The sequence below is a fragment of the Ylistrum balloti genome, unplaced genomic scaffold (assembly GCF_031769215.1).
Source record: "Ylistrum balloti isolate Yb309-2 unplaced genomic scaffold, AGI_CSIRO_Ybal_v1 Utg369882, whole genome shotgun sequence".
Taxonomy (NCBI): domain Eukaryota; kingdom Metazoa; phylum Mollusca; class Bivalvia; order Pectinida; family Pectinidae; genus Ylistrum; species Ylistrum balloti.
This window is the reverse complement of record NW_026782019.1, coordinates 1,039,141-1,066,461: the sequence shown is the minus strand read 5'-3', so window position 1 is coordinate 1,066,461 and position 27,321 is coordinate 1,039,141. Positions and strand designations below refer to the sequence as shown.

The 27,321-nt window shown below is 33.1% G+C and overlaps 2 protein-coding genes across 2 annotated transcripts in view; one reads left to right on the top strand and one right to left on the bottom strand.

Annotated features, from left to right (window-relative positions):
* Positions 1–13,906, bottom strand: part of LOC132546258 (neural proliferation differentiation and control protein 1-like) — a 54,627-nt gene extending 40,721 nt beyond the window's left edge. Inside the window, exon 1 of the mRNA XM_060209968.1 lies at positions 13,759–13,906. Within this exon, the coding sequence (XP_060065951.1) occupies positions 13,759–13,837 (79 nt within the window). The 5' untranslated portion in view covers positions 13,838–13,906. The remainder of the gene's footprint in view (positions 1–13,758) is intronic.
* Positions 13,907–15,226: 1,320 nt separating this feature from the next.
* LOC132546260 (lysosomal thioesterase PPT2-A-like) lies at positions 15,227–26,909 on the top strand. The gene is made up of 9 exons (XM_060209972.1): positions 15,227–15,358; positions 16,492–16,645; positions 17,288–17,380; positions 17,832–17,886; positions 18,952–19,004; positions 19,428–19,511; positions 20,343–20,427; positions 21,217–21,271; positions 21,830–26,909. The coding sequence occupies exons 1-9, from the start codon at positions 15,227–15,229 to the stop codon at positions 21,971–21,973; spliced, it is 855 nt and encodes a 284-aa protein (XP_060065955.1). The 3' UTR covers positions 21,974–26,909.
* The last annotated feature ends 412 nt before the right edge of the window (positions 26,910–27,321 follow it).

Below are 27,321 nucleotides of genomic sequence, written 5' to 3'. Positions count from 1 at the left end.
AAAGAGCACTGAAAGCCTGTTTCCATGGTGACTGGTGTGAATTAAGCCTCACCAGATTACTTACCTCACCATGGCCATAACAACTACTAATTTCCTGGTCAGAGAATACACTATTACATATGTTGCACTATTTCAACACTAATTGTATCTCCAATCCCTTTAGGAACACATTATGATATTGTAACATGACATTATTATTGCTTTCAAGGTCTGACAGTTTAATTAATAGTGATGTTGCAATATTCAGACAAGGTTCTCTCAGGGACCTGTTCTTATAAAGATTAGCACTAATCACAAGTATTCATTAGAGGAAAATTCAAATACATTTCAAAATTTGTGTTGACATACTATGTTGATATTAAAGATACAAATTCAGTTTTACTGGTGACAAGACAGTAGATCTTTCACAGTACAATCATGATACATACCAATACAAATGCAGACCTGTTATTCAAAAATGTTAAATATAACAATGATTCCGAGTTTTGGAAATCTATGTAATTGATGTATCAGACTCTATCATGCAGATATTTTAAGTCTCTTTTATTACCCAAATTAACGAATGCTTCACCTAAATTCTTTTTAGCTACGTAAGTATTATTTTTCATTCCTTTAAAATGAGAGAATACAAAGATATATATATCTTCCATTTGTAAAAACATCATCTTTACCATATTTGCCTAATTCATACATGTACATTGAACATTTTAACACAAATTTATCATCAAAGGTGTATTTGAAATTTGAAACTTTGAAATATGCAAGAAAATGCTTGGTAAGGCAGATTTCAGTTTACACTGAAAAAAAAAAAGTAATTTGCCTTGTCGTAGTGGTTCAATATTCATTGCTTATGTTCAAACTTTTCTATAACAAAGCACTGGTTGATCGTCGTTGCAATGTTTAGGAATTGCTTTAATTTGAATCACAATCACAGTTTCATAATTCATCAATGACTGTTGGCATTAGTATTCATGAATTGAACTGAAGTATCACTATATGATGTTCTAGGTATGCATTCAATCTCCCGAAAACTGGATAAAAAATCCTCCCACATGCCATTTCTTTAATCAACATAAACAAATGGTTCAGTGAAGTTAAAATTAATGACTACGACACTGCATACACATGTAATCATACCAAATTAATACAACTGAATACAAATGAATTAACAATTGTTATTTAAATTCTTTTTTGAAACTGAAAATGCAAGTATTTTGATATGTATATATAAATATACCAGTAAAATATGAATTTAGCGATTGAATTGCTGGAACAACACTTATAGTTGGTCCATTAGCAACAATTTTGATCTTAAAGATAAAACCCTCTAAAACATTAAAACTTTTATTGATTCTAGCAGAGATGAAAATTACATCAGCACTATCTGGTCTAGGTACCACCTCCGCTTCCACTCTCCACCCTGGGGGCACGAGACAGTCTGGTTATGTTAGCATATATAGAAACATCAAGGTCAGAGTTTGATGTGAAGGCCATACAAGTTTGAACAGTTCGTAAAAAAGGATTTTTTAAAACTGATTATGTCATGTCCGTCTGGATTTCTAACCCTAATGTATCTCGTTTATGAAATACACACTGTATTTCATCATCTTAACAGCAGCAGCAACAGTTTAATGAATTCATTATGATATAATCATGTATAAAAGAAAATTTAGAATTTTTTAACACAAGATTTCATTATAATAAATAACATTCTTTTCAGGAGAAATTAATTTGCTGATGTGTTGCCTTTTAAGTAATTCAATTTGCTGGAGCAAATTTATTCTGCTATCTAGCATGTCACACAGCTACAAGTGTTTGAATGTTCCACTCCTGTATGCTGATCTCAGAGCTAATCCAGTCTGTTATATACATGTATTCAGAGCCTCAAGTTATTTGTCTATCTACTTAACTCCTTTTTGAAGGTTCAAGCTCATCACTAGATCTTAGATACTGTACACAAATCAACTGAGGACATTCCACTGATATTTGCACAATTAAGATATTGAAATTGGGAAGTAAGAATATAAATGTTCGCCAAACATCCAGGTGATAAGTTTTTCTTTGATCACAGAATCATTTACATAAATCATTATTAATGAAAATCTACATACAAAATTGCAAGCACAACACATGAAAACATTCCTTTGGTTGATAGCGTGACAGCGTGGAGTCATATATTATAATTATATAAGGTATGCAGGGCTATAATTAGTAACTATTTATCCTTTAAATCATTCGTGGAAGACAACAATAATATCAGTCAACATTCAATGATTATGCTTACAATTAATTCCAAATTAAATCTACAGTAAAATATTTGTCTTCCTGGTTAACATTTCTTCTTTTGTTTTACTGCCAAATTGAAATGTCTCAGTGACTGGTGTAAACGTCTTTAAAAATTGTACATGTACCTGTGCTGTACATGTGTCACCTGTAAGGAAGCTTAATGTTAGCCTTGATTCATGCCTTAGAAAACAAACTGATTCTCTGGTCTTCATAAAAACAGTATTTTTTATGAAATATAAATTGTAATATTTTTTTCTCTGCTCACACTGAAGTTGTATGATGGCCACACAATAGTATTCACCTTTATAAGCTTGGCTGATATATAACTCTGTAAATGTAATAAGTTGTTGAAAAATTTATACATAATTTATTGCTGTTCCGTCATTTAAAATACCACTACAAAGGAAAATGATACTGCAAAAAATATAACATGTTACGATCGATATTCTGTCATATCAAATTCATCAATATCAATAACATATTTTATGAAGTACAAATTTGCATATTTTTCTTTCACTTTACAATATCTCTGGAGGCTTCTATAACACTGGGTGTGTTTAACCTCAGGAAATTTTTATTTCTTTCTTGCTCCTCTATAAAATACCATGTGTACTTTTTTTTTTTTTTTTTTTTTGCTTGTTGTGTTTAATTTATCCCCCCTATTAACAGCCAGAATAATTTTGAGCAGGGGTCTTGTTCTAGCTGGTAGTTACTTCATTGAACAAAATATGGGAGGCCAGTTGCATGTGATCAAGCGCAATAAGAGTAAGGTGCCTTGCCCAAGGACACAACCACATCAGAATACACTGCTCCGTTTCCAAGCTGCCGGAGAAACACAAACCACCAAGGGTAGGGATCACTCAACTACACACCTTGGATCTTCATCTCTGGTTACAAACTCCTACACTTTACCTACTGAGCTTTATCACAATCCCCAAATACCACGGAGCAAGGTACCTGCATAAGTTATATGTAGTTTCTAGAATTACAACCCTGATTTTCAGAATAAATCCTTTCACAAACACTTAGCCATTCCTGAAATGACATCTACAATCAATTTCCCAGCAAGGAAGAATTTTGACTTCAGAAAATGTTAATATGTGCCTCAATCAATCCCCAATGAGTCTAGCTATTGTGTTGTCTGCCATCTTGACTGGTAAACCAAACATATTATATTATAAGACAGAAATGCTCAAATGGATAAGTGAGTTTGGGAGCTGCACAGAAATTGTGACCAAATTGATATTGATTGACCCAGATAAACAGACACATGTTTAGTAGCACTTAAAATAGATGACAGAGGTCTTGGTTAGTATAACATAACTATACATAATCCTGGTAAAATATCTATATACTTATACCTTAAAGAATTTTTCAAGGCAATGTGACCAACATTAACAGTATTATATATTAATTGGTGACATGGTCTTTTAAGATTCATTGAATATGCCAATACATCTAAGTTAACCAGATAAAAAAGATATTTTTTCTGTCTTTCACCTGTATTCGCTGAATTAATTTAAACATCTTAATCTAGTTAAACATATTCCGACATTTAAAAAAAAAAAGTTGGTTGGATGACACATTTGTAAGATATGCTTGTCTATCACCTTAGCGACCGATAGGTAACATGACACATTAGTAAAAATTAATGTATTATATACTGTATATAATATACAGTATAGAAAGTTAAGGCACTGCCAAAATGGCCAGAGATAACATAAATTCAATTTTCAACTGACATATCCGAAATTGCTTCAAATATCAATAGGAATAATTACAATCAAAGTACTGAAAGTACTGGTATGCTAAGACCATTAAAAAAATAAATTCTTTGTTATTAGCTTGCTATATACTGAAACCAACTATATGCAAGCAGTAAATCATTGCAGCCCATAAAAAATGACCAGCAGATATCAGAAATAACAAGCACAGTAGTATTACTTATGTAATACATGTCCCAAAGTAGGCTCCAAGATGAAATGATAGGGAAGTTGTCCATTTCTTTAGATACATTGTAGGAAATCTTGATCTTGGACACCATATTATCACTTTAAAGACTGCGTATCTTATTGGTTTATGACCATTAGTTAGACCATCATGCAAATAACATGTTACATACAAATATTGGGCAGCTTCATTTTCCAGATTGTCTTAAAATAAAAGATGCCTGTTCTTTCGGAACACCTGGTCTTATTCTCCTTGTACTTTTTCAGGGAATCTTTGAGTAGATATTGTCTTTCTTTCAATTTTACACTTGTTTTGCTGGTTCTACAATTCTGTTGACATGTTTATATATTCTTTGTTCTCTAAAACTTGTCGCAAGATATTTTATTCCTCTTGTATTATAATTTTTACATACTAACAATGACCTTGAACTTTGAAATTTGCAAGATGTGAATATCTTTTAGGTTGTGAAATTTGATAGAAAAATGAGGGTAATGCAAAGAACACCCCCATGCATCTATCCGTTTTTTGACTGTGACCTTGATCTTTGACATCTGACCCTGAATTTCTAAAGAAACCGACTTCTCATAAGGGATACATGTTCCAAATTTGATTAAGGTATACTGTCTTAGTCTCAATGCATTTACAAGGTAATCATATAGTACTTATGCAAGTACTGTGACCTCTACATTCAATCCTCAACATCATTACTATATCCTCTCCACATTGCCCAGGGATAACTGAAACTGTAATCCAAATGATAACTAATACCCCCAACACCCACAGCCTTAGCTATCTCCCCATGGTGTCCTTTTGCACAGAAACATCCTCTGAAACACAGCGGCATGTGCACGTTCCCCAACATTCCTGCAATTTTTTGTTGAAATTGGTCCACAGGTTTAGAAGTTGACCGACGAGCAAAACCCGTCTATATTGACCAGTTGCCATGGCAATCGATATTTCAAGGGAAAATGGTGCATGCACATCTGCACATTGTCCCGAATATTACTGAAAAGTTTCATTGGAGTTGTCCAGACAAGATGTGTCTACAGACAGACAAACAGATGGATGGACGGATAGACAACCTGATTCCAGTTTACCCACCCTTTTGGTGGTATAAGAATGCACAAGAGTGCTTACAAATTCCATGTGGACAGACATTATGGAAAAATAATAATAATAATAATAAAACATGATACAGATGCTTATATCTTGTTTTACTCAGTTTTTAGATACAGTATTCTTCCCATGCTTTGATCAGCAATGTAATCTTGTCATGTCAATATCCTAGTACAAGATTGCATACACAAAATTGTTGTAGGTAGACTTTTAAGATACATAAAAAAATACATGCCTAAGTTTAAATGAAGGTTTTAAACAGAAGTCGTGTTATGTTCAGTATACAGTGATTTTTCTAGACAAACTTGGTATAACTAGTGAATCTTTCTACTCAAGTAAATTGAAGATTGTATACAAATTTACTACAAATGCAGTATACAATGATCTTTTCCACATTTTTTTAGTTTCCGCGATTTGTTGATTCTTCTTTTGTGATGGTAAATATATATCCGCCTTTAGAGAGTACTGTGACATTAAAAGGCAACATGGTTGTTAGCATCTCCTCAAGTGATTAATCATCTTCAACATCTAATTGGAGGCCGGAAAGAAGGACGTTTTTCTCCACCATAAGGTCCTCAAATCCATTGTTGGTCACCATGGCCAATTCCAACTTAGAAGAATCAATAGAGACACCTTCTACCATTCCAGATTTCATTTCTTCAGGGACATCCACTTGCTGAAAGAGAGTAAGGGAAATAAATAACTATATTTCATTATTGCTATGATTATGTGCAAGAAATATACACTTCTGTATAAGCTTATAGTCTTCCCAATAGGAGTCTATATTAAATATACTGTAATTAATTACTTTGACATTCAGCACTGTCAAATTATTAAGCGATGGACAGCTAGCAAAATGATAATATCTTGACCATGGTCATACAGAGATTGAATCATAAAATTAAATTTGTGTGATAAATCTGTGCAGTATGATAATTTATTTCGACGTTTGTATTTAAAAAAAAAATCATTTTGACTTGAAAAGTAATGTGTAATTTAATTAATTACATTGGACCGTCATGTAATGGTTATTTAATTATTTTGAAAATACCTGTAATGGCAATGCCATTTTCATAATGTAATTGTAATTTAATTAATTACATCATCATGTAATTAAACCCATGCCTGTTACAAACAGTAGCTGTCCTAACTGATCCTAAAATTAACTTTGGCTACATCTATCACAAAATTAACTTTGGCTATGTCTATTACAAATGCCACATTTAGCTACAGTAGAGGTATTTCAAAAATGTACGTCATTGTAGCTGAAAGGACATAATTAATGGTTACTTAACCAGAACTACAGTTCTGAACAAACCACTACAAAGCCTGGTTATCTGTACTAAGACAATGTCCTCTCAATTAATCAATTTCATTGATTATCAACATCTCATTGTTGTACTTCCGGTCACTTGAGTTTCTTAAAGTTTCAATTTGACTTTTAATAAGGCCCAATGTGATAATACTGCAATGTCTTAATAAGCTCTCGAGGGGTATTGGTTAGACTATTCATCCCATTTCATTCCATTCACCATGGAAACAAAACTCTAAAATGCTTAAAAACAGTCGACAATTAATGACAAATATTGAGCCTAGGGCTGTGTAAAATTGATGAATCAAGTGTTGAACTGAAAGTTGACGCAGTTGACATAATACTAAAATTTCTGAGATGAACAAATACAGTACATATATTAAAAGTTCAGGCATAATAAGAATTGTACCAATGGGACCTAACACTTTGCTAGGTTTATCCTAATCTTCATTAAAACACTTTCCGGGATTCAGATGTTAATTGACATCTTCATTATTCCTAATCTTCATATTGTAATCGTTCACATGCATCACTCTTCAACAGAATCAACGAGACATCATGTCAGAAAGACAAAAACTAAATTTAAGCTAAAACTATATATATAAACTTCAATTGGCATAGCTGTAGAGTTCCCGTACGATTTCATACCCTGGACTTGGGGTACTTATAAATTATCTCCGATCAGAAATTTGAAAGAGCTAGATCTACAATAGCACGGACAGTGACCGATATTTTAAAGTAAAATCGATATATTACACAGATAGATTCCTAGATCTATTCAAGGTAGCGTAAGTAGTACAGTACAATATTATGGATAAGTTTTTTTCTGTTTAATTTCCGATCTGTTGGGCTACTCACGATCATTCAAAAATAAATTTATTTCAAAACACTGAAATACTTTACGGAAGCAACAAAAATGTGCTAGATGCTTACATAACATTTTTCAAATGCATACTGCTTCAAAGGAAAAGTCTTGAAAATATTTTGAAAAAAGTGCCATGGCGGCAGTGCCCAGCTTGCGCGTCGCCGTCGAGCCTAAATTCAATACATGCGATAGCTCATCATTTCAAATGAGTATTTTGCAAAAAATGCAATTGCTAGTTCAGTATAAGTATTGACTTTAAATTCAGCTTATATATATATATAGTGAAACTTACTTACATCAAATACCCGCCATCTTCTTTCTGCCGCCGTTTTCTTTCAGGGTCCAGCAGCAAAGAGCACCACGGCTGTTTCCGTCAAAATTTTATGCTACTCTAAATCATTCTTATTTTAGTTTCATTCTTATTTTCAACTACATATTTCAGTATTTTCAAAAGTTTTCAACAGTATTAAACGGGATGAAAATTTTCGAAAAAGAAAAAAAAAGAAAGATATATGACACCCACAATGCATCGCGCGGAAAGAAAGTTAAGGCGCCATATTGGCATCGCCTCGCAAAATTTACCACCATAAAACGTGAGTCTTCGTCACTGTATTTACAAATTTCGATGTCTGATTATCATTAATACACAACACAAAACGTTTTCTTGATGTACAAGTAATGAAGAAAATGTCGATAAGGTTGTTTCATTTAATGACTAGGATCAGCAACTTGTAGGGGCGATAATCCAATGATTACGGTAATGTCCGGCAGATGGAGTAGGAGTAAACTTTCGATTTATGAACCAATGAAAACGAAGTACTGATACTCAGGGCCAGGGGCGACAGCAACATGCTGAAGAGCATTGAAAATGCTCTTAGCATAATAAAAACAGTATGACATGTATACTTATTATTATCATTGATACATAAATAAGCTTTTATAATAGAATATAACTTGATGTTTTGATGTCTGAAGCAGTTTAGGAAATATCAGTTGATAAACCAAATTATATTGTTTTTAACCATGCTGGAAATTTGATACCTTTCTGTTATAAAATGTATTTTATTTTTACTAACGTGTCCATTAACAATGGTTGACTATCGTTCAATTCCCTCATCAGATATGAAATGGTATAAAGCTACCTGCCCTATCATGTGGGTTTTCCTGAGGTACTCCAATTTCCTCCCACAGTTAAAACCTTTGCGTGCTTCCAACCGAAGTAAGTGTAACCGTATTTATAGTCACTATATGACATAAGCAATAAAAAGAATCAATTACAAGCCACTTCATCTTTGTTTTATGTTCTATGTACCAGGTATGTGATTAACTTACGTTATATTTTGTGTCTTTATAATGGGGCAGATCGCCTAAAAAATGTTCACAATTTATGTATTTGTCCATACAGTTGTTATTACTTCATTGATCATACTTATCTCACATATATATGGCCAATATATATAGACAGAATATGATTTGTGTTGTTTTTTGTTTCATCATTATCTAAATAATATCATTAATCACAAAACCACATGAATAACATCAACCGTTCATAATGGTGATAACAAAAGGAATTCTGTCTGTTATTATCCCATTAATATATGGACGAGAAGACTCGGAGGACAAAACCAGATCGTATCTACTGTACACGGTGAAGTCTGGATAAGCATTATGACACAATTAGTACTATATATTGTGCTTCCATAGTGACCAATATAAAAAAACTAACCCTGATTACTGATAAAAGATGTCTATAAATCTTAATTAGTCAACACAATTGGCGGGGAATGATTCCCGGTGGAGAATGATAGATTTGATATAATACTATGTAGTGGTATATAACAACATGTATTAAATATATATTAGTAAATATATTACAATCAGCTTTCATTTGACAGAATATCACTTTAAAACTGCCACCTAGTACTGTTTATAATCTATTTTACAGCTAATATTGCAGTATGTAATCACTGAATTATTGAAATCTGTTTCATCACTTTAGGTACTTGAAATATTTTAATCCAAAACTGCAGTGTTATACTAACTTATGATGTTGAAAAGTAATTATATGATAATGCCACTGAATTCTATATGTGTTTGTAGAATTTCAAGCCTCATATACAGTACATACAATACTGGTTAAAACTAATATTACAAGGCACAAGAACAGCATGATAAAAAGCCAAAGGAAATCTCAAAGACGAAAGCTAAGGGAAAGGAATGAGGACATCAACATCAAGATTTTAAAGGGAATAAAAATAGAGGTAGAAAATATGAATATGTATCACATCAAAAACAGAAGAAAACACAATACCAACATTTCATTAGTTCATAAAACAAAGTGCACCAAGCATAAGAAACTGATTGAGGATTCAATTTCAGGACAAGATAATAAAAAAATTTTAAAAAGTGATTTAAAAGAATAATATTTGAATTCTTAGAATCAAAATACCTGGACAAAAGCCCTACCCCTCATAAGTTTTATTGGTCAAAAACTGAGATAAAAGATAAGTGCCGACAAAGTGCAGAAAATCCATCATATCTTTTTTTGGTACATTTTGTGGTAAAATCTGTGAATTTCTGGATGGATCTTCAATATATACATTTTATTTATCTGTTTCAATAAGTAAAGATAGGTTCATCTAGTCATGGCTGCATGGGATATATACAGAATAAACATTTTTGTAATAGTACACAAGTAACTCATAATTACTGAATAGACAAGTTTTACTCTATTGCTTTCACTGAATATTTCTAATCTGCTTACACGTATGTACCTAACAAAAGAGCTCTGTCACGATTCTTTACTTCAGTATACAATAGCTTCATGTGTATCAGTGCAATGCTTTGCTGAACAAGACCTAAATACTATCACTTGGTAGCTGTATATGATCTACTGTACCGAGTCAGTGATGCCAAGGACATATACCATAAACAGTGAATTTTCAAATAAGAAATTTATTGCACCACCTGAGACACAACAGCTGTTGAATTTTACAAGCATATATAGGATAACATTTCTGGTTTCATATACTGATATCTCATGCAAGGTATTTCAATGTCTGTTTACACAGTCAACTTTCAATCTTTCTTACTTATCAGTATTATAATCTTTGATTCCTCCAGATATCTCTTGAATGAGATGCTTTCAAGGGTCTGATGAAAGTCCTGAATATACAATTGAACCTTTTTGTCTCAAAATTGCTTGAGTCAAAATAATTTCAAAGTCCCAATTATTTTGCTTCTTCATCTGTGTAATTTTAGTTTGGATGACTCTAATTTCAATGAGTTAAACTTATTATTAATTTTTCAGTTGCTTGAATTGTGAAGCAAGTGAGAAGTAATTTGTTGTCTGCGTGACAGACTGGAAACATGTGCAGTAGGATAGATTGCATGCCTCTTTAAAGAGTGATAAAACTGAAAGTGTTTTTTAGGGGCAGTCTGACAGTAACATGTACAGATTGACAGTAATGTCATGTTAACATGATAATTACTAACTCATCATTTCTAGCAGCAAATCAAAAGAAAATTTTTAGTTTCGTTTTTTTTTTTTTTAAAAATCATTTTTGACTTTCCGTAAAATACATGAACTTTGTACAGGGAATGTATGTGAGAGATTGAACGAAGCAAGCAGTTAATTGCTTTAGTTACTAGGCCCTTTGTTCTTTTGGTTTTAACTGTATCTATACATAAATGATAAGGACTGTAGAAATTACGTATCTATATATGTTTGGCACCATGTGTCTTCTGTGATAATATCACATAATGTTAATCAATGTTATCAAAGCCTCTGTGACAGGAACATCTGTTCTAGTCTTGTGTAACACTAGTAGTGTTGTCTATATAGGTCTAGCAATGTCTATTATGTAATTGTGTCACTAGTAACTGCCCAGCTGTATGTAGATTTCGTTACTTTCTCTCCATGTGATCAATCAATAATGTTAAATTAAAATTGCGTATCACTGATGCACTCTTTATTTTGAAAATTTAAAAAAAAAATAAATAAATACTAATCATCCAGGATAAAAGAATTTGAATTACTTTGAGTTAAGTACAAATTGAAGAAAAAATTTCATCAAAAGCAGGAACAATTCCACACATGTTTTACATCTTAAAGTTAGGTACATATGTGACAATGACAATACACACACAGGGTTTTCCATAAGAGCCGGTCGCCGGCCAATTTGATCATTTGGCTGCCTTAATCAATCCAGTTCCGTAATAATGTTCCATACACGACTACACGTATATGGCAGGCCAGCCTCCTACTTTCACTACATAGCCCACTACTAACAAAATTATGGAAAACCCTGCACACATCTTCTTAACTGTTTGTTTGTAACACTAATGTCCTTAGTGTTACATGTTGGTCTGGAATATTTAGCAGCTTAGTTCATAGTTCATAGTTCATAACTGGCTTCTTTGGTTTTATTCATGATCAGTGAGAACGGTATAGAGTTAGTATCTTCATATGAAGGTTGAATTATCCTATTTATCATATAACTACCCGCTATCATTGTAATTACATCCATAATTTGTTGTAATTACTCATGTATAGAGGAATGCTATTGGCTGATGATTCCCACTGTTTCCATTAGTGACATCATAACTTTATAGTCATGCAGAACCCTAACATTAATATCAGTAATATCACATATATAATTAGTTTGCCAAGCACCTTGATCTTTTTCTCTTTTAATAAAACACAAATTAACAAAGCATTGAGTGTATTAGGAATTAATGTCAACAGAATTGTTAAATCACATTTAGACTTAGAATTAAATACATATATAATATTTAAATGCCAAACAGACGTTATGGAAGATCAACTCTTAATATAAAAACAACTTTTTGTATTTGTTCTTCATGTCTCCAACAACCAAATATATTCACTGAAACTTGGATGACATCTGATGACTTATCAATCTTTTTTTAAAAATACTAAGAGGAAGACTAGGGTAAAAATTTCAAAACATTTTTACATCATGTATCAAAAAACTTGTTACAGATTTGAGAAAGTAATAATGATATTTGGACTTAGGAGTTGCATGGCAAGGTTTTGAAATGAATTGAACTCACTCTTTAGTTCCTAAATATATATAAATAGTTATCACCACCAGTATATACTAAGCCCACTGTACTGTATATATAACATTTGCTCATTATGTTGCTATTCAGACCTCGTACCTGACAACATTTCTATTGTGACACACTGTATATAAAATACTGACCACTTTCAGGTATGCAAATTATTGTTACCCTTTGTTAAAAGCATTTTGTATGTCTAAGTGAATGAATAAATAGAAACTTGTCTATAAACCAGCATGGCTACTATCAAAGTAATTAAGTGCTGTAAACTGCTATAATCTAATTTTGGCTGGTATTCTATATCAAGTCCTGCATCAGGGCATTGATCTTTACACGCCACATGCTTGTACATGTCCCCTGCTAAAAGGATGTATTAAGTGCAAAGTGCTTGCAGAATCCATTAAAAATGATTTCTGAAAAGTATTCAATATCATTCTATAAACTGTTATAAACGAGTAAGCATTAATCATAACTGAACTACCTTTCTGTACTATGTTGATGTAAAGAAGTCATCTTGACAACCAAAGATGTATATAACATATAATTATTTTCATCTTCAGTGGCAAACATGAAATGGCTTATTCTTCTGTGGCATGGAATTATAAGCTAAATTTCATTAACATGTTTTTAGATGTTCCAGTGTTACAGATGTCAGTTTATGCGTCAGTCCAAGAATAGATATACAGTGAAAATATTGTGATAGATGTACTTCTAAATCTACCAACGAATGTATCTCCAGGAAATTGTATGAATATTCAAACAACTATTTGTAAGATTTATCAATTTCATGTAGAACAATTTTCAATATGTTAAATAAATTAAACACTTTTTGTTATTTCTGTTGAAAGCCATGCCATGCTATATCAAAATGGAAGTTTATCAGGCCAACGACCCCCATCCCTATCCTGTTGCGCTTTCATTATTCACGATCATTTTTCACTATTGATATTATATGATCGTAAGTCAATACTAAAGTAACTTGAAACACGACAATTTGCTCTTTTGCAGTGAAAAATAATGGAGAATGTGACAAATTCCTTAAGCCAATCTTCCACGGAAAGTGAAAGCATGTCACACTTTATAAAATATATGGTGACACACTATATCTATAAACAGATGTCAGTGACAAGTGTTGCAGACTTACCTTCAGTTCGTGAATTTCCTTCAGAAAAGTGACCAGAAAGGGTAACAAGTAACCCTATAATGAAGAAATAAACAGACATATTGTCTGATATATCTGTTTAAAATCCAAACAAAGCGACTACATGGTTTTCAATTGTTTGTTGATGAGAGCTGCACTTAACCGTCTTGTTTAGCTCCTCGATCTCAGTCGAGTACAGAATCTCGATAATTCTCGTCACGAACGAGATCCGCATCTGGTTGTATTAACTACAGCAATGTAGTGTCTTTTAGGCCTGGCAACGCACGGGACTGTCAAATACGGACTTCGATATAAATCTTTATGTATGGCCGTTGTTCCAGAATGTGCTCAATAGCTTGTAATATAACATATATAATGATCATCTTTCAGATAATGTTTGCTCGCTTTTAATTCTGACTTTTTAGGTACGATATGTTGAATGGGGAATGGTTTGTACCCATCCCTATCTGCCAGGCATGTATACCTGGTAAGTGTCGCATGTGTGTATAATGAAATGCTTATCATGCTGAACATAATTATTTGTGTTAGAACCTTTAAGGATGTATGAAATGAACCGAAATTCTAAAATTAAACGTTTGTTCCGGTGGTTATATTTTGAACAGGTTAGGATGATAGGAAATACCTCTCCCACCAACTGAAAAAAAAACAACAACAACACACACACACACACACACACACACACACACGCACGCACGCACGCACGCAGAGAGACCCTTAACTCCCCCACACCCTCACTCATCCCCATTTCCTTCAACACAAACCCTCACAGCGCCCCCCTCACACCCCCTTACACCCCCCAAAAAAATGGTCAAAATAATCGTTTTGATAAAAATTTGATTTAAATTTCAACTAAAAAAGGACATAATTAATTTTCGTCTTAAAATAAGCATTTTGCTATAATTCGTAATGTAAAAATGTAAAGGTTACTGATCAGAGGAGAAATTTTTTGAACTTTTATTCGGAAAATGGCATATAAGTATTTTTCCGAAATGCAGTCATATAAGCAGGAAATAAGAGATTGACACTTATATTCATATTTTTCCTTACCATGTCAAAATCATAGCCGGAACAACATATAAATGTAATTAAGATGTTTTCAGAGAAATATTTTATATACAGTCAAACATGATTTGTGGGTTAAAATCCACCTTCTCTTCCATTAACGCTACCAAATTGTACAGAGTTGTCGTTCTTTACTCTCTAATAGTATCAATTTCTCTCATAGTCCTTGAAACGTGTAATCATTACCCCGCTATTGTCATCATACTTATATTTACTAGTAAAACACGGGTTATGATAATGAAAACAAAAACAAAACAGAACAGCTCTTGAATGGTTACAATTACATCGAACGTATTGATCACCAGGAGTTACCAGGCTGAGTCAAACTCTGACTAACTGTAAATAGTATCACCAAGTGTATCCTGCCTTACAGTGAAGCTTGGACACCATGAATAGTCTGCTGTTTGTGACGTTATTTGAAGTTATCAGCCTGTGTCTGTCCTTCAAACCTGTCATTTATATGCACGGGATTCTTGCTTCATCTGATGAAGTAAAACCAATAATTGATCTCATAGAAAAGGTAAGCTGCAGGCCTTCAATGAGAGGCAGGTGAATTTATACATGTAGCCTACTTTCGTTTCGTCATATGACTTGGGCCGTTTTCCTTTATTCGGCTAGGGAAGTTGATACATTGGGGCTATAATCCAACTGACAGTCATATGAAACAATGCACAAGCTTAGGTTAGGTATTCTACATTTTAAAATATCCTTGTGGTCACTTGTCACCAGTAACGATGATTAACAAGATCATCGACACTGGAAAGATAATCGGTGTTAAAATTGACATAATTTTAGACAATATGTTCAGGAAATTTGTGCTGAAAATTCAAACATTTAAAATTGAAATCGCTGTTTCGATTTATCAATTAATGGAAATGCATATAAATATATATGACTGGTTTTGTAAATAGACGTTATGACCAACCAGTGACCGATGTGCCTTAAGTTGAGGTATTGTTTTTGATCCTTTGTGATGGAATTTAGTGGATATTCATATATTTAAGGATGCTTCAAATCTGTGATTTGTTTCAGCAGCTTGTTCATGAGAGACCTGGATTTTTGGTAGTATATGCACAGGCAGTCTTACAATATGCTAATTGATTATATCCCATTTCTTTCACTACCTCCACATTGAGTCAATGACACTTCTCTCATGTGGTCAGATATGAAATATACAATATTTACAGCATGATTAAGAATCACAAATTAATTGTATGAAAGAAAAGTTGACAACATAAATAATAAGACAAATATATCACAGAATGAAATGATATCAGAGATTTAGTAAATCTTTTAGTAAGTCACATGTGTAGTCTTTAAAATAACTTATACAGGTATAGCATACATGTTACCATTTTGCTTTTCTCATTCTACACGCTTCCAACTTTTCTTACCAGCTGAAAGGCCAATGACTATAATAACAGTTGTTGAGTCCATGAAATAAATGAATAATGAAATGCTTATTAATATTATTTAGCTTTCGGAATGAAGTTAGAACATTGGCTGAAGCTGTTTCTTATACTTCATTGGCAACACAAGAAATATATAAAACATGCTCAATTCAGGTAAATGTATATAGATGTCAAATTCTGAAATGTAATAAGATGACATCTAACAATAATACAGATAAGTATTGTGAACTGTTAATAACAGGTTCACCCAGGGACCAATGTGACAACTATTGATGCCTTCAATGGTTACGAGAGCTTACAGCCGTTATGGACCCAGGTGTACAAAATACAGAGTATTGTTGTGGACATCATGAAGGATCATCCAGAAGGGGTTCATTTGTTATGCTTCTCACAAGGTTTGTAGTTCACAGTATGTTGTTCACAAATAATGTCACACAATATAATACCTACAACCATCTCTCCAGAATTTTCACACCTGACACAAAGAAACACCTTCAGTATTAAAATGGGAACATGCAGCAGTGGTTTTCTGACTTGGTTTTAAATGAAGATTTGTTTGGTGATAAATTTTATGAAAGCTCTTTTCTTTTATTTCAACCATCTGAAACAGTTGTAATTGTTCAGTTTCAACAAAGATTACTACATATGTGCAAAGTTTCTAGATCAAGTCTGGTAAGTAAAACCCTGAATTAGTGCCTATCCCACATACTCTAGTGTTGATCATCCCATGCTCAACAAGACAGCTACTTATGTTAATGTTGTATGTAATGCTGCCCCTGTAAATAGCCTGCTGAGAATCCAAATTCTCACTATATACAAATTAATTCCAGAATCTAATGTTTACAGTGTACTGGTAGTTATACACTGTACAATACAATGTAAATAGTCGTAAAACTTCTTTAGTTTGAAATTGATATAAATAAAGGTGATGAATGTAAAATCAGTCGAAGTTTACCAATAATCTCAGAAACTGAAAAGTGGAAAAGTTTTAGGACTGTTAATAAAACTAGTGTTAGTAAATGTACTATATATTTCAGGCGGATTGATATGTCGTGGTTTACTCTCTGTAACAAGACACAATGTTGACACATTCATATCCCTGAGTTCACCACAGGCAGGTCAATATGGAGGTCAGTACATTTATTGTTTTATTTAGTTTCTTTTCATTTTTTATTAGATTTTCATATCTTATTCTAATTGTTTGTTTATTTTAAAGTGCTTTTACATGCGAAACATTCTCCCATTTACACCTATTAATTACCTTGACCTACTTTTTATAAGGTCACTCTTTCTCCTACATTATATATATACAAAAAAAAGAATGAGTTTGATACTTTGGTTGATCATGAAAGTTATCAAAATAAACTCTTCAAAGAGTGTTGTCCCCTAATAAGGTGCTAAGCAGTGGCTCATAGGCCTCTTGAATATCAATGACAACAATTACAAGAAATATGAAAAATATACCTAAATGTCCTTTAACTTAATAAGAGGAATATTGTGTTTTGTTTATTTATCCTCAAGCGCATCATGGCCATGTTATCTTTAACTGAGTAGTGTTTTGTTATTTACACCTTTTTTCAGACACTGCTTATTTGAAGTATCTGTTTCCACATTTCATAAAAGAAGAAATTTACAGGTGAGCTAAAGATTTATGTCCTTATATCTGATCAAGTCTTAATTGAATCATATTATTACTTCATCACATTCCTTGTGAATGCAACTTCTCCTGAAGTCAATATTATAGCAAGTCTTTCTGAATGGATCTCCTCTTACTAAAATCTAGAATTTTATCTATTGTATGTCAGTTTACTGATTCCAGTACATTAACTCTACCTTGCACTTTGTTGCAAGGAGTATAAATATCACTGCATAAGATATTGGACTCTCTCTTGTAATTTGTTTTTATGGTATTATTGTCACCATGTAACTTTTTGATTACCGGTAACTGATACATACTGAGACTATGCAAGGTCAGGAGCCTCCTCTTCTGTGCCTCATCCCACACTTTTTGACTCATAATTGCTAATACATACAGTGAAAACTGTCACACACTCCGAACCCCTCCTTCCTGCTGGTGGCAGAGTCAAACAGGAATGCTTGCTGCTATAGCTGCACATATAAATTAGTTTTACTTACAACCAACAAACACTATCAAACTACTGATATTACTTCCAAAGATTTGCAACACAGATTTACAAAGGTACTGGTTCTTTATAAGTGGAAAATAGGATCCCTCCTCTTCCTCTTCTGACTTGGCCCCATCATACTCCTATCACTAGACATTCTTTCCTATCAATCCCTCTTCCATCTCTTCCTTAATGCCAAAATCAACCTTTAACATGCAATCTGTAGAAAATTGACTAAAATGTTAATATAAATTTTCCAATAACTCAGTAGTTATCTCAAATAACACAAATTTTTTGCCTCCCCAAAACTTACTTAACACTTTATAATTCACTTTTATAAAAGTTTCCAAATGTGAAGTTTCAGGAAGTCAGTATCTGTGTTGTTTTATACAAAGAAAAAATTGTGATGTGACTTTAATGACAGTGGCATAGAGCTATGGAGTAATGACCAACTGGGGATCAAAATACTTGTTTTATCATACATGTTTTTGTGAACCTTTCCTCAAAATAATTTATAATGAGGTATACTAAAGCAATTGTACAATTGATCCTTGTTTTTTTTTTTATCATTTTAGGTATTTTTATACCAGTTATGGACAACATTGGTCTGTGGGTAACTATTGGCATGGTAAGAACATATACACACTGAATTTGCTATTACATACTTGTGAAAAATCAGATATATTCACTGGCAATTAATTACTGACTAGAATGTTACAATCAAGGTGCTACATGTATTTACAGTGATTAATATCACTAGTTTGTTCAGCATGTTCATGGACTAAAGTGTATATCTATAATAAACTAAAGTGAAGATCTATAATGGACTAAGGTGTGTATCTTTAATGTCTGTGGTAAATACTTTTTATGTACATATATGTAGTATTAGATACACTGTTTACAGCTGTCAATGTGAATGGAAGTGATGCTTTACTAATACTATTGTAAAACATTAAATAATGTTAACTGTGAATTTTTTTATTATGGAAAAATACCTATTATTATATTTTATTAATTTTATAATTTATAACATGATGGAATTTTTTTATAGATCCACACCATGAAGAACTTTACAGAAATGAATCTGTGTTCCTGGCACTGCTGGACAATGATACAAACTCAGAACACAATATAGGTAATAAAGGTTTTCACAAATGTGAGGACAATAGAAGGATTTTACAGTAACGATTCACTGACGTCACCTCAAGAACTCAATAACCCTTTCATGTCTGTGATGTCAAAACAAAATGCGAAGTACTTGCACAACAAAAACGTGTACCTAATAAGACCAGCAGGACCAACGCCTCCTTATTGGTGAAATGGGTGAGCTTGACACTCGGGAAAAGATGGTTAAGTAGCAAACACTGAGCAAGCCTCATGTTTACTAAATTAATCCTCCTCCCCCTCATGTTAATATCTCTCTATCTCACCACAAAGGGGATGAAAGATTATATTACTTCAACTGAAAATACTGGTATTGTTTAGCTGTTGGTTACTGTAAGCTGCACAGTGACTCTCAATTTTCTGTTGGAATAAGAAACAGATTTCCTTTATGATGTTTGTGATATTTTTTAATTGAAGTTAATGGATGAAAAATTATGTTTTAATTTGTCAGTACAAGCATGTTAGTATTTTCATGTGCCAGTAGTTTAAAAAATCTCAATCAGTACACAATGATAGGCAATTAGTAGATTGACTTACAGGATACAAGATATCTTTCACAAATACAAAGTATTATGGCTGATTTCAACCCAATTACAGCTCAAATCTAATGTATGTTGGAGTAAACGAGTCATGAATGAAATAAGACTGTTTGTGGTTTTATCTAATAGTGATGGTAACAGATCTTGACTTTAAGATAGAGTTAGAAGACTAGGTTTTCAATCAGATGTTTTTTCTTACTATCTTAGTTTTGCTTTCAAAAACCAGTCTTTTTTTAAATCTTCTGCATTCTGTTAATTTACAGAGTACAAGGAAAATTTTCTGCAACTGAAGAACTTAGTGCTAATTGGTGGACCTCATGATCAAGTGATTACTCCATGGCAGTCCAGGTACATTTATATACAGACTACAGGCATACAATGTAGAGTACAGAAAAGGAACACTGATGTTGTCTACCTGTGTACAGGACAGGTACACAATACTGATGTTGTCTACCTGTGTACAGGACAGGTACACAATACTGATGTTGTCTACCTGTGTACAGGACAGGTACACAATACTGATGTTGTTTACCTGTGTACAGGTCAGGTACACAATACTGATGTTGTCTACCTGTGTACAGGACAGGTACACAATACTGATGTTGTCTACCTGTGTACAGGACAGGTACACAATACTGTTGTTATTTACCTGTGTACAGGACAGGTACATCATACTGTTGCTATTTACCTGTGTACAGTACAGCACACAACACTGATGCTACATGTAAATATATTTACCTGTTAAAGATACAGGTACACCATAGTGATGTTAAATGTATTTACCTATGTAAAGAGCAGGTAAACCACACTGATGTTACATGTATTTACATTTGTACCTGTTTACGGTGCAGGTAAACCACACTGATGTTACATGTATTTACATTTGTACCTATTTACGGTGGAGGTAAACCACACTGATGTTACATGTATTTACATTTGTACCTGTGTAAAGTTCAGGTAAACCACACTGATGTTACATGTATTTACATTTGTACCTGTTTACGGTGCAGGTACACTGTAGTGATGTAACATGTATTTACCTGTAAAGAGCAGGTATGCCACACTGATGTTAAATGTATTTACTCATTTACAAGACTGACATAATGTAATGTATCAATGTATCTAACTTTTTTGTAGTCAATTTGGATTCTTCAATGGATCAGAAGATATCGTTGAGATGCGACAACAGCGGGTATGTCACAAAGCCATAAGATGATGATATTGTTCACGTTTTCACTAAAATCCAGTACGAAGGAATGAATGATACTTGCACAGTAGTGTTTTCATCCCTAGGGTTTGAGTAAAGCAGGAAATACTGTAATGTATTTATCTAAAATCCTTGATCAGCTTCTACCCTAAAATTTACTGATTTCTTCCATTATAGAGGATGTGAACTTTTTACCATAGAAAATCATGTATATTCATCAGTATGATAGACAGTAGATATCTCTTTGCTAGTGTGAATGAAAAATATCATTATATACTGTCACGCAAATGAAATATATAGGTCATTTCATTGGAAGCCGTTATATTTTCTATGTATTACATTGTTAAAGATATAAGATAAATCACTGTGTTAGCAAATTGTCAATCCGCATGTCAAGCAAATTAGAGTCAAAAATAGTTTGGGAAATATAAACATATTCTTTGACTGAACTGTTCATTGGCAAATGAATCAGACAACATTTGTCAATGTCGTAAAGTCTCGGACATTACTTAATGGTTGATATGAAAATCTTTTCTTTTCCAGTTTTACTTGCAGGACTCGTTTGGATTGAGGACATTAGACAAGAGAAAAGCGATTCACATTTACACAATACCAGACATAGAACATGTGATGTGGTACAGAGATCCAAAAGTATTCCACTGTTGTGTCAAACCCTGGCTTACATAGATCAAACAATAAAGAATTCTGTTATTGCCTTGTTCACATATATCAATCAAAACATGCATATTGAGATCACACTAATGAGTTGAACTTATTTGCCCCTTAGTCTCAAATAAGTTTTTGTCTGATGTGGGGAATGGCATTGAACTGAGAGTGCTGATTTGTACTGTTTGTACTCTCAAGCCAGTGGGAAATTATGAAAAAAAAACCATTGACTCATTCTAGATCATTTGAATCCAGTACATAGTATTATCTACCTAGGTCAGGAATGAAATGTTACCACTATCTACCAAGGTCAGGAATGAAATGTTACAACTATCTACCAAGGTCAAGAATGAAATGTTACCACTATCTACCAAGGTCAGTAATGAAATGTTACCACTATCTACCAAGGTCAGTAATGAAATGTTACCACTATCTACCTAGGTCAGGAATGAAATGTTACCACTATCTACCAAGGTCAGGAATGACATGTTACCACTATCTACCAAAGTCAGGAATGAAATGTTACCACTATCTACCTAGGTCAGGAATGAAATGTTACCACTATCTACCTAGGTCAGGAATGAAATGTTACCACTATCTACCAAGGTCAGGAATGAAATGTTACCACTATCTACCAAGGTCAGGAATGAAATGTTACCACTATCTACCTAGGTCAGGAATGAAATGTTACCACTATCTACCAAGGTCAGGAATGAAATGTTACCACTATCTACCAAGGTCAGGAATGAAATGTTACCACTATCTACCAAGGTCAGGAGTAAAATGTTACCACTATCTACCAAGGTCAGGAGTGAAATTATACATTCTGATCATGGGCATTTCCTCCTTATTTTAAACAAAATGATTTTGTCAAATTCAACGAAGCAAATCTGAGTGAGAATTTCCCTATTCTCCATTACCTACTTAACAATTAATCAAATCTATACCCCCATCCCCTCCATGATCCAGGGTTTGTGCATTAATACTGACAATAACATTCTTTTCTACCATATATATCAGGCATGATGCTGATTTGGCGATTCCATTGAAGTAGATATCAATATAATCATGTTGAACATCAAATTGAATTACATATACCGCCACATTACAGAGTTCAGTGTTTTGTCTGTCATTGTGCACATAAACTTTTCACATGTTAAACTGCTTTTCGAGGGCCATTAGTGGGATTCAGCTCACGCTAGCTTCAAACTATCCTGAGCTTAATGAAATAGAATGGTATCCAGCCTTTTAGATAAATATGTCTTCATCAAAGTTGCAAGTATTTAAAAACAAAACAGGAAAAAGAGAAAAAAAATCATTTCAGGCTTTTAAATAAGATGTTACAGAACATCAGCTAAATTGTAAGTATGTCGTAAATCTTAAATGCTTGTACATACAGTGGAACATTCCATGTCTTCTGTACTTCAAAAGTTAGATATTACAGGGATATTTCACACATTAAACATTTATCTTATATACTCATTCAACGATGTGTATAAATAACATCCTTAATCTGCTCATCTCAAAGTAAATACCCAATAGAGGCTGTATTGACTCTGTACATAAAAATCTGCCATCAATGAAACACCAGATACTTGCCCTTCTGTAACACCTGGTCTTATTCACCTTGTACTTTTTCCATGGTTGATAAAAAGCTTGATTTTGTTTATGTTTTGCCCTTGTGACATTGACGATGAGTGTGAAATATACCTCGATGTGATTTTGTTAACATGTCTTGTTATTGCAGACATTTTTTTTATTCTTGATTTGTTGATTATAATTTGCTGGAGAGTGAAGTGTAACTCACAGCTGATTAAATTTATTTGTGAAATAGGAAATATTTCTTTTTACATAATTTACATGTACAAACAGAGTGTGATTTAAGCACCTGTTGAATTAGTGTTACATGTGTATATCTTGGGGTGATTGATCATGAAGGAATATGCTGTAAGTGCAGGGGAAATTATGCATGATGGGATGTGATATTTACAGGTGGTATTGTGTGGGTCATATGACCAATCCATCACAGATGTGGTGTGATGTCTCGGAATTTTATGTATGGGATAAACAGAATCTATAATGTCTGTAATTTACATGAGTGATGTGCTTTATGTTTCATTTAAGAAATGTGATTGATGCAGTCAATGTTTGTTTTGTTTACTAAATGATCTGGTATTTTTTATTTTAGCTCACCTTCCCCAAATAATCCAAAGGGTTCTTACTGTCTGTCCATACTTTATATTTTTGATTCTTTCTATTCTTTTGATTCAAAGACAAAAATACAAAATGGCTGAGAGATAGTCAGAACCTTTTTGACTAACTAATTAAAGGAAAAGTGAGCTGGTTTCGTGGTCCTGGCAGCTGGTATCCAGGATCAATTTAGCTTTAACAACTTGTTATCAGTTACGAACATGAATCCAAAAATCATGATTTTGATAAACAAGAAATATCATGCTGATATGTAGTAACCATTCTTGAATGACAAATGAGTGATACGGGTCCATTTGGCATCTTGTTTATATACAAATATATGTTTTTCACATTGCAGGCGTAAGTAATAAGAAAATTGTTTAATTGTGTTTTGGTGTTCCCTATGTGTTCCATAGCGTCTCAAATATAACATGTTATATTTTACAAGCTAATCAATCATATTAATTCCTCATGTATAATTCTCTGTACTTAATACTCATTATGTCTTTATCAAGTCTTTTGTAATGAACATGCTTATTGACAATGTAATTTGTCTACCGATTCTCGTTTCTTTGTACGTTATTGTTAGAGAAAAGGTAAAACTGAATGGGTTTGACGGACTGTTTAACTACATCATGCATCTTAAAAACCTGTCTAATTTCTCTTTAACTCTGTGCTGACAAGGAACGTTATCATTTTCAAACAAAGATCACAAATTTTATTATTTTGTGGCGATATGAATTTATTGCAAGTTTGCAAGCAGATGTATTAAAAGTCTTTGTGATTTTGATAATTGTTGCATGGATGTGGCCAATTGCCAGAACTAGCATTGTTTGACTGATTATACGTCTGCAAGCTCTGCTACAATTGTATGCTAGTGTGCAAGCTCTGCTACAGCAGTATGCGAGTCCACAAGCTCTGCTACAGCTGTAAGCTAGTCCGCAAGCTCTGCTACAATTGTATGCTAGTCTACAAACTCAGCTACAGCTGTATGCTAGTGTGCAAGCTCTGCTACAGCTGTATGCCAGTTCACAAGCTTTGCTACAGCTTTATGCTAGTCTGCAAGCTCTGCTACAGCTGTGTGCTAGTTCACAAGCTCTGTTATAGCTGTATGAGTCTGAAAGCTCTGAAACAGTTATATGGTGGTCCATAACCTCTGAGGTGGTGTGAGCTGTGAAATATACAGTAATAAGTGATGAGAATAATACTTGATATTATGCATGCCTTTCTGTTTTGTTTGTGCTTCCAAGATGATGCGCCAAAAGGTGTACTTTGCTTTCTGTAAATTTAGCAGCCAAAACATGATATCAAATTGCTGAAACTAAAATATTTATGTGTGCAACTGAGTGTTTGATACAGTATTATTTACATACCAGTATGTTCCTAGTTCTCAAGAAAAATTTTGCTGTTATTCATGTTTTTAAATGGTACTTTATGAAGTAGCACTCTGTTAGTTGAACTAGTCAAAATTAAGTGTATCTTTTTTGAAATTCTGTATTCATATTTTCAGTCTCTTGTGTCGTGTACTTAGAATGTAAACATATTAAATTATATGCAAGAAAATGTAATCTGAATGTTGTACAACTGATATTAACATTTATTGTATGTATGAGTTTTGTAAGGATACTTGTGTTGTTTAATACATTGTACTTGATAATAAAGCTGTATTTTATGACACTTTATATCTTGTGCATAATACCGGTAATTTTTAAGTGTAAACAAAATTATTAGAATGTAGCACCAGTGAAACAAAGTAGATTTACATAAAGGACTGAGTTCACATTTAAATAGAGCTCAATATTTTTATGATATAATAACATGTAACATTTTTTGTGTGATCTGTATTGAATACATGTATATCTACTCCATTGAATACATAACGATCAAGGTATTTACATTCTGTATATTACTCTGTGTATATTGAAGTCCATTTCATCTTTCTCAATACAACAAATTGTGAAAATTGTATTATTATTTCTAAGAAAGTACTGGATTTATCTTTCTCAAATTTGATCTGTAGAAACTTTTTATTGAATTTCTTTGATGGAACAATAATACAAAAATGATTGACAGGAAATAGATGTTAAAGGGCTATCATGATTCCTTCTCAACTTTGAAAAGTCTCCCTTCATCCCCAGTATCCTTTATTTGAATTTCATGTTAATATCATGAAGGCAGCCAACTTAGATCTGGAGATTTTAAGTTTTACGATCATATTTTCTCTAAACTTTTTCTACATTTGTATTTGTGCCTGTTCACTTCATTCTTGCTGCTTCTGTAAAAGTACTAGTCAGTGTAAGAAATGGATATTATACAATTATTGTTCACTTCCTGTTAGTCCCGAGTAATGTATGTACAATGTACAGATTGAAGAACAAGATAGGCAGCCATTTTGGATTTCATCTCAAAAAATAAGCCTATAAGGATGTGTTTTAATTACTCCCTATTAAGTGTCAGTATAACAGAACTCTGAAGAGATTAGAGGAAATGTCAGAATTACCTGATCCAATGTTTATTTCACAATGGTGGGCTTCTTTTGGAATCTCTGGCTTCTTTTCAGTTAAAACTTTTGTTTTGTTTTGGGTTTTTTGTTTGGTTTTTCATGTATATGTACATTGTAAGATTAATTTTTCAAGCCAAGAGATCATACATTCCTGACACCAGTATTAAGTTAACCAATTGATTAACTTTATATCCTTACACAGTTCACTGACGACCAAGCTTTTTATATCTCTATGTAAATCAAATAAAAATACTGATTTGTCAATGGTGTTCTATTATCTATCTATAACAATGTACTTCATCAAAGCTGATGTCTTTGTTGTTGAGGTAACTGTAAGACTAATGGGTAATGATGACATGCTCCAAGACTACAGGGCAAAGTTGATTTGATCCAGACTGCAAGTCAATGTAATTAAAATTGGGTGATGTCTCTCCCACTACTACCAGATGGTTGACTGTTTTAAAGGATCCTTTGTAGATGGTCCATACTGGATCTGTCATCCGTCCTTAAACAGTTCTTGTTATCGCTATTTCTTGAGAAGTACTTGATGGATCGTTTTCAAATTTTCACATGTACCAGTGGGTAGGTTTCCCTTGGTCCCTAGCTATGCCTGTTTGATTTTGAGACTGATCATAAGCACAAAATCGCAATTGGCCATCTTGGATTTTCCTAGTAA

Coding starts and splice junctions, on each gene's coding strand:
- LOC132546260 (XM_060209972.1), top strand. CDS start 15,227: ATGAATAGTCTGCTGTTTGTGACGTTATTTGAAGTTATCAGCCTGTGT. Junction 15,359..16,491: donor TAATTGATCTCATAGAAAAG/GTAAGCTGCAGG, acceptor TGTTAATAACAG/GTTCACCCAGGGACCAATGT. Junction 19,005..19,427: donor TGTGGGTAACTATTGGCATG/GTAAGAACATAT, acceptor ATTTTTTTATAG/ATCCACACCATGAAGAACTT.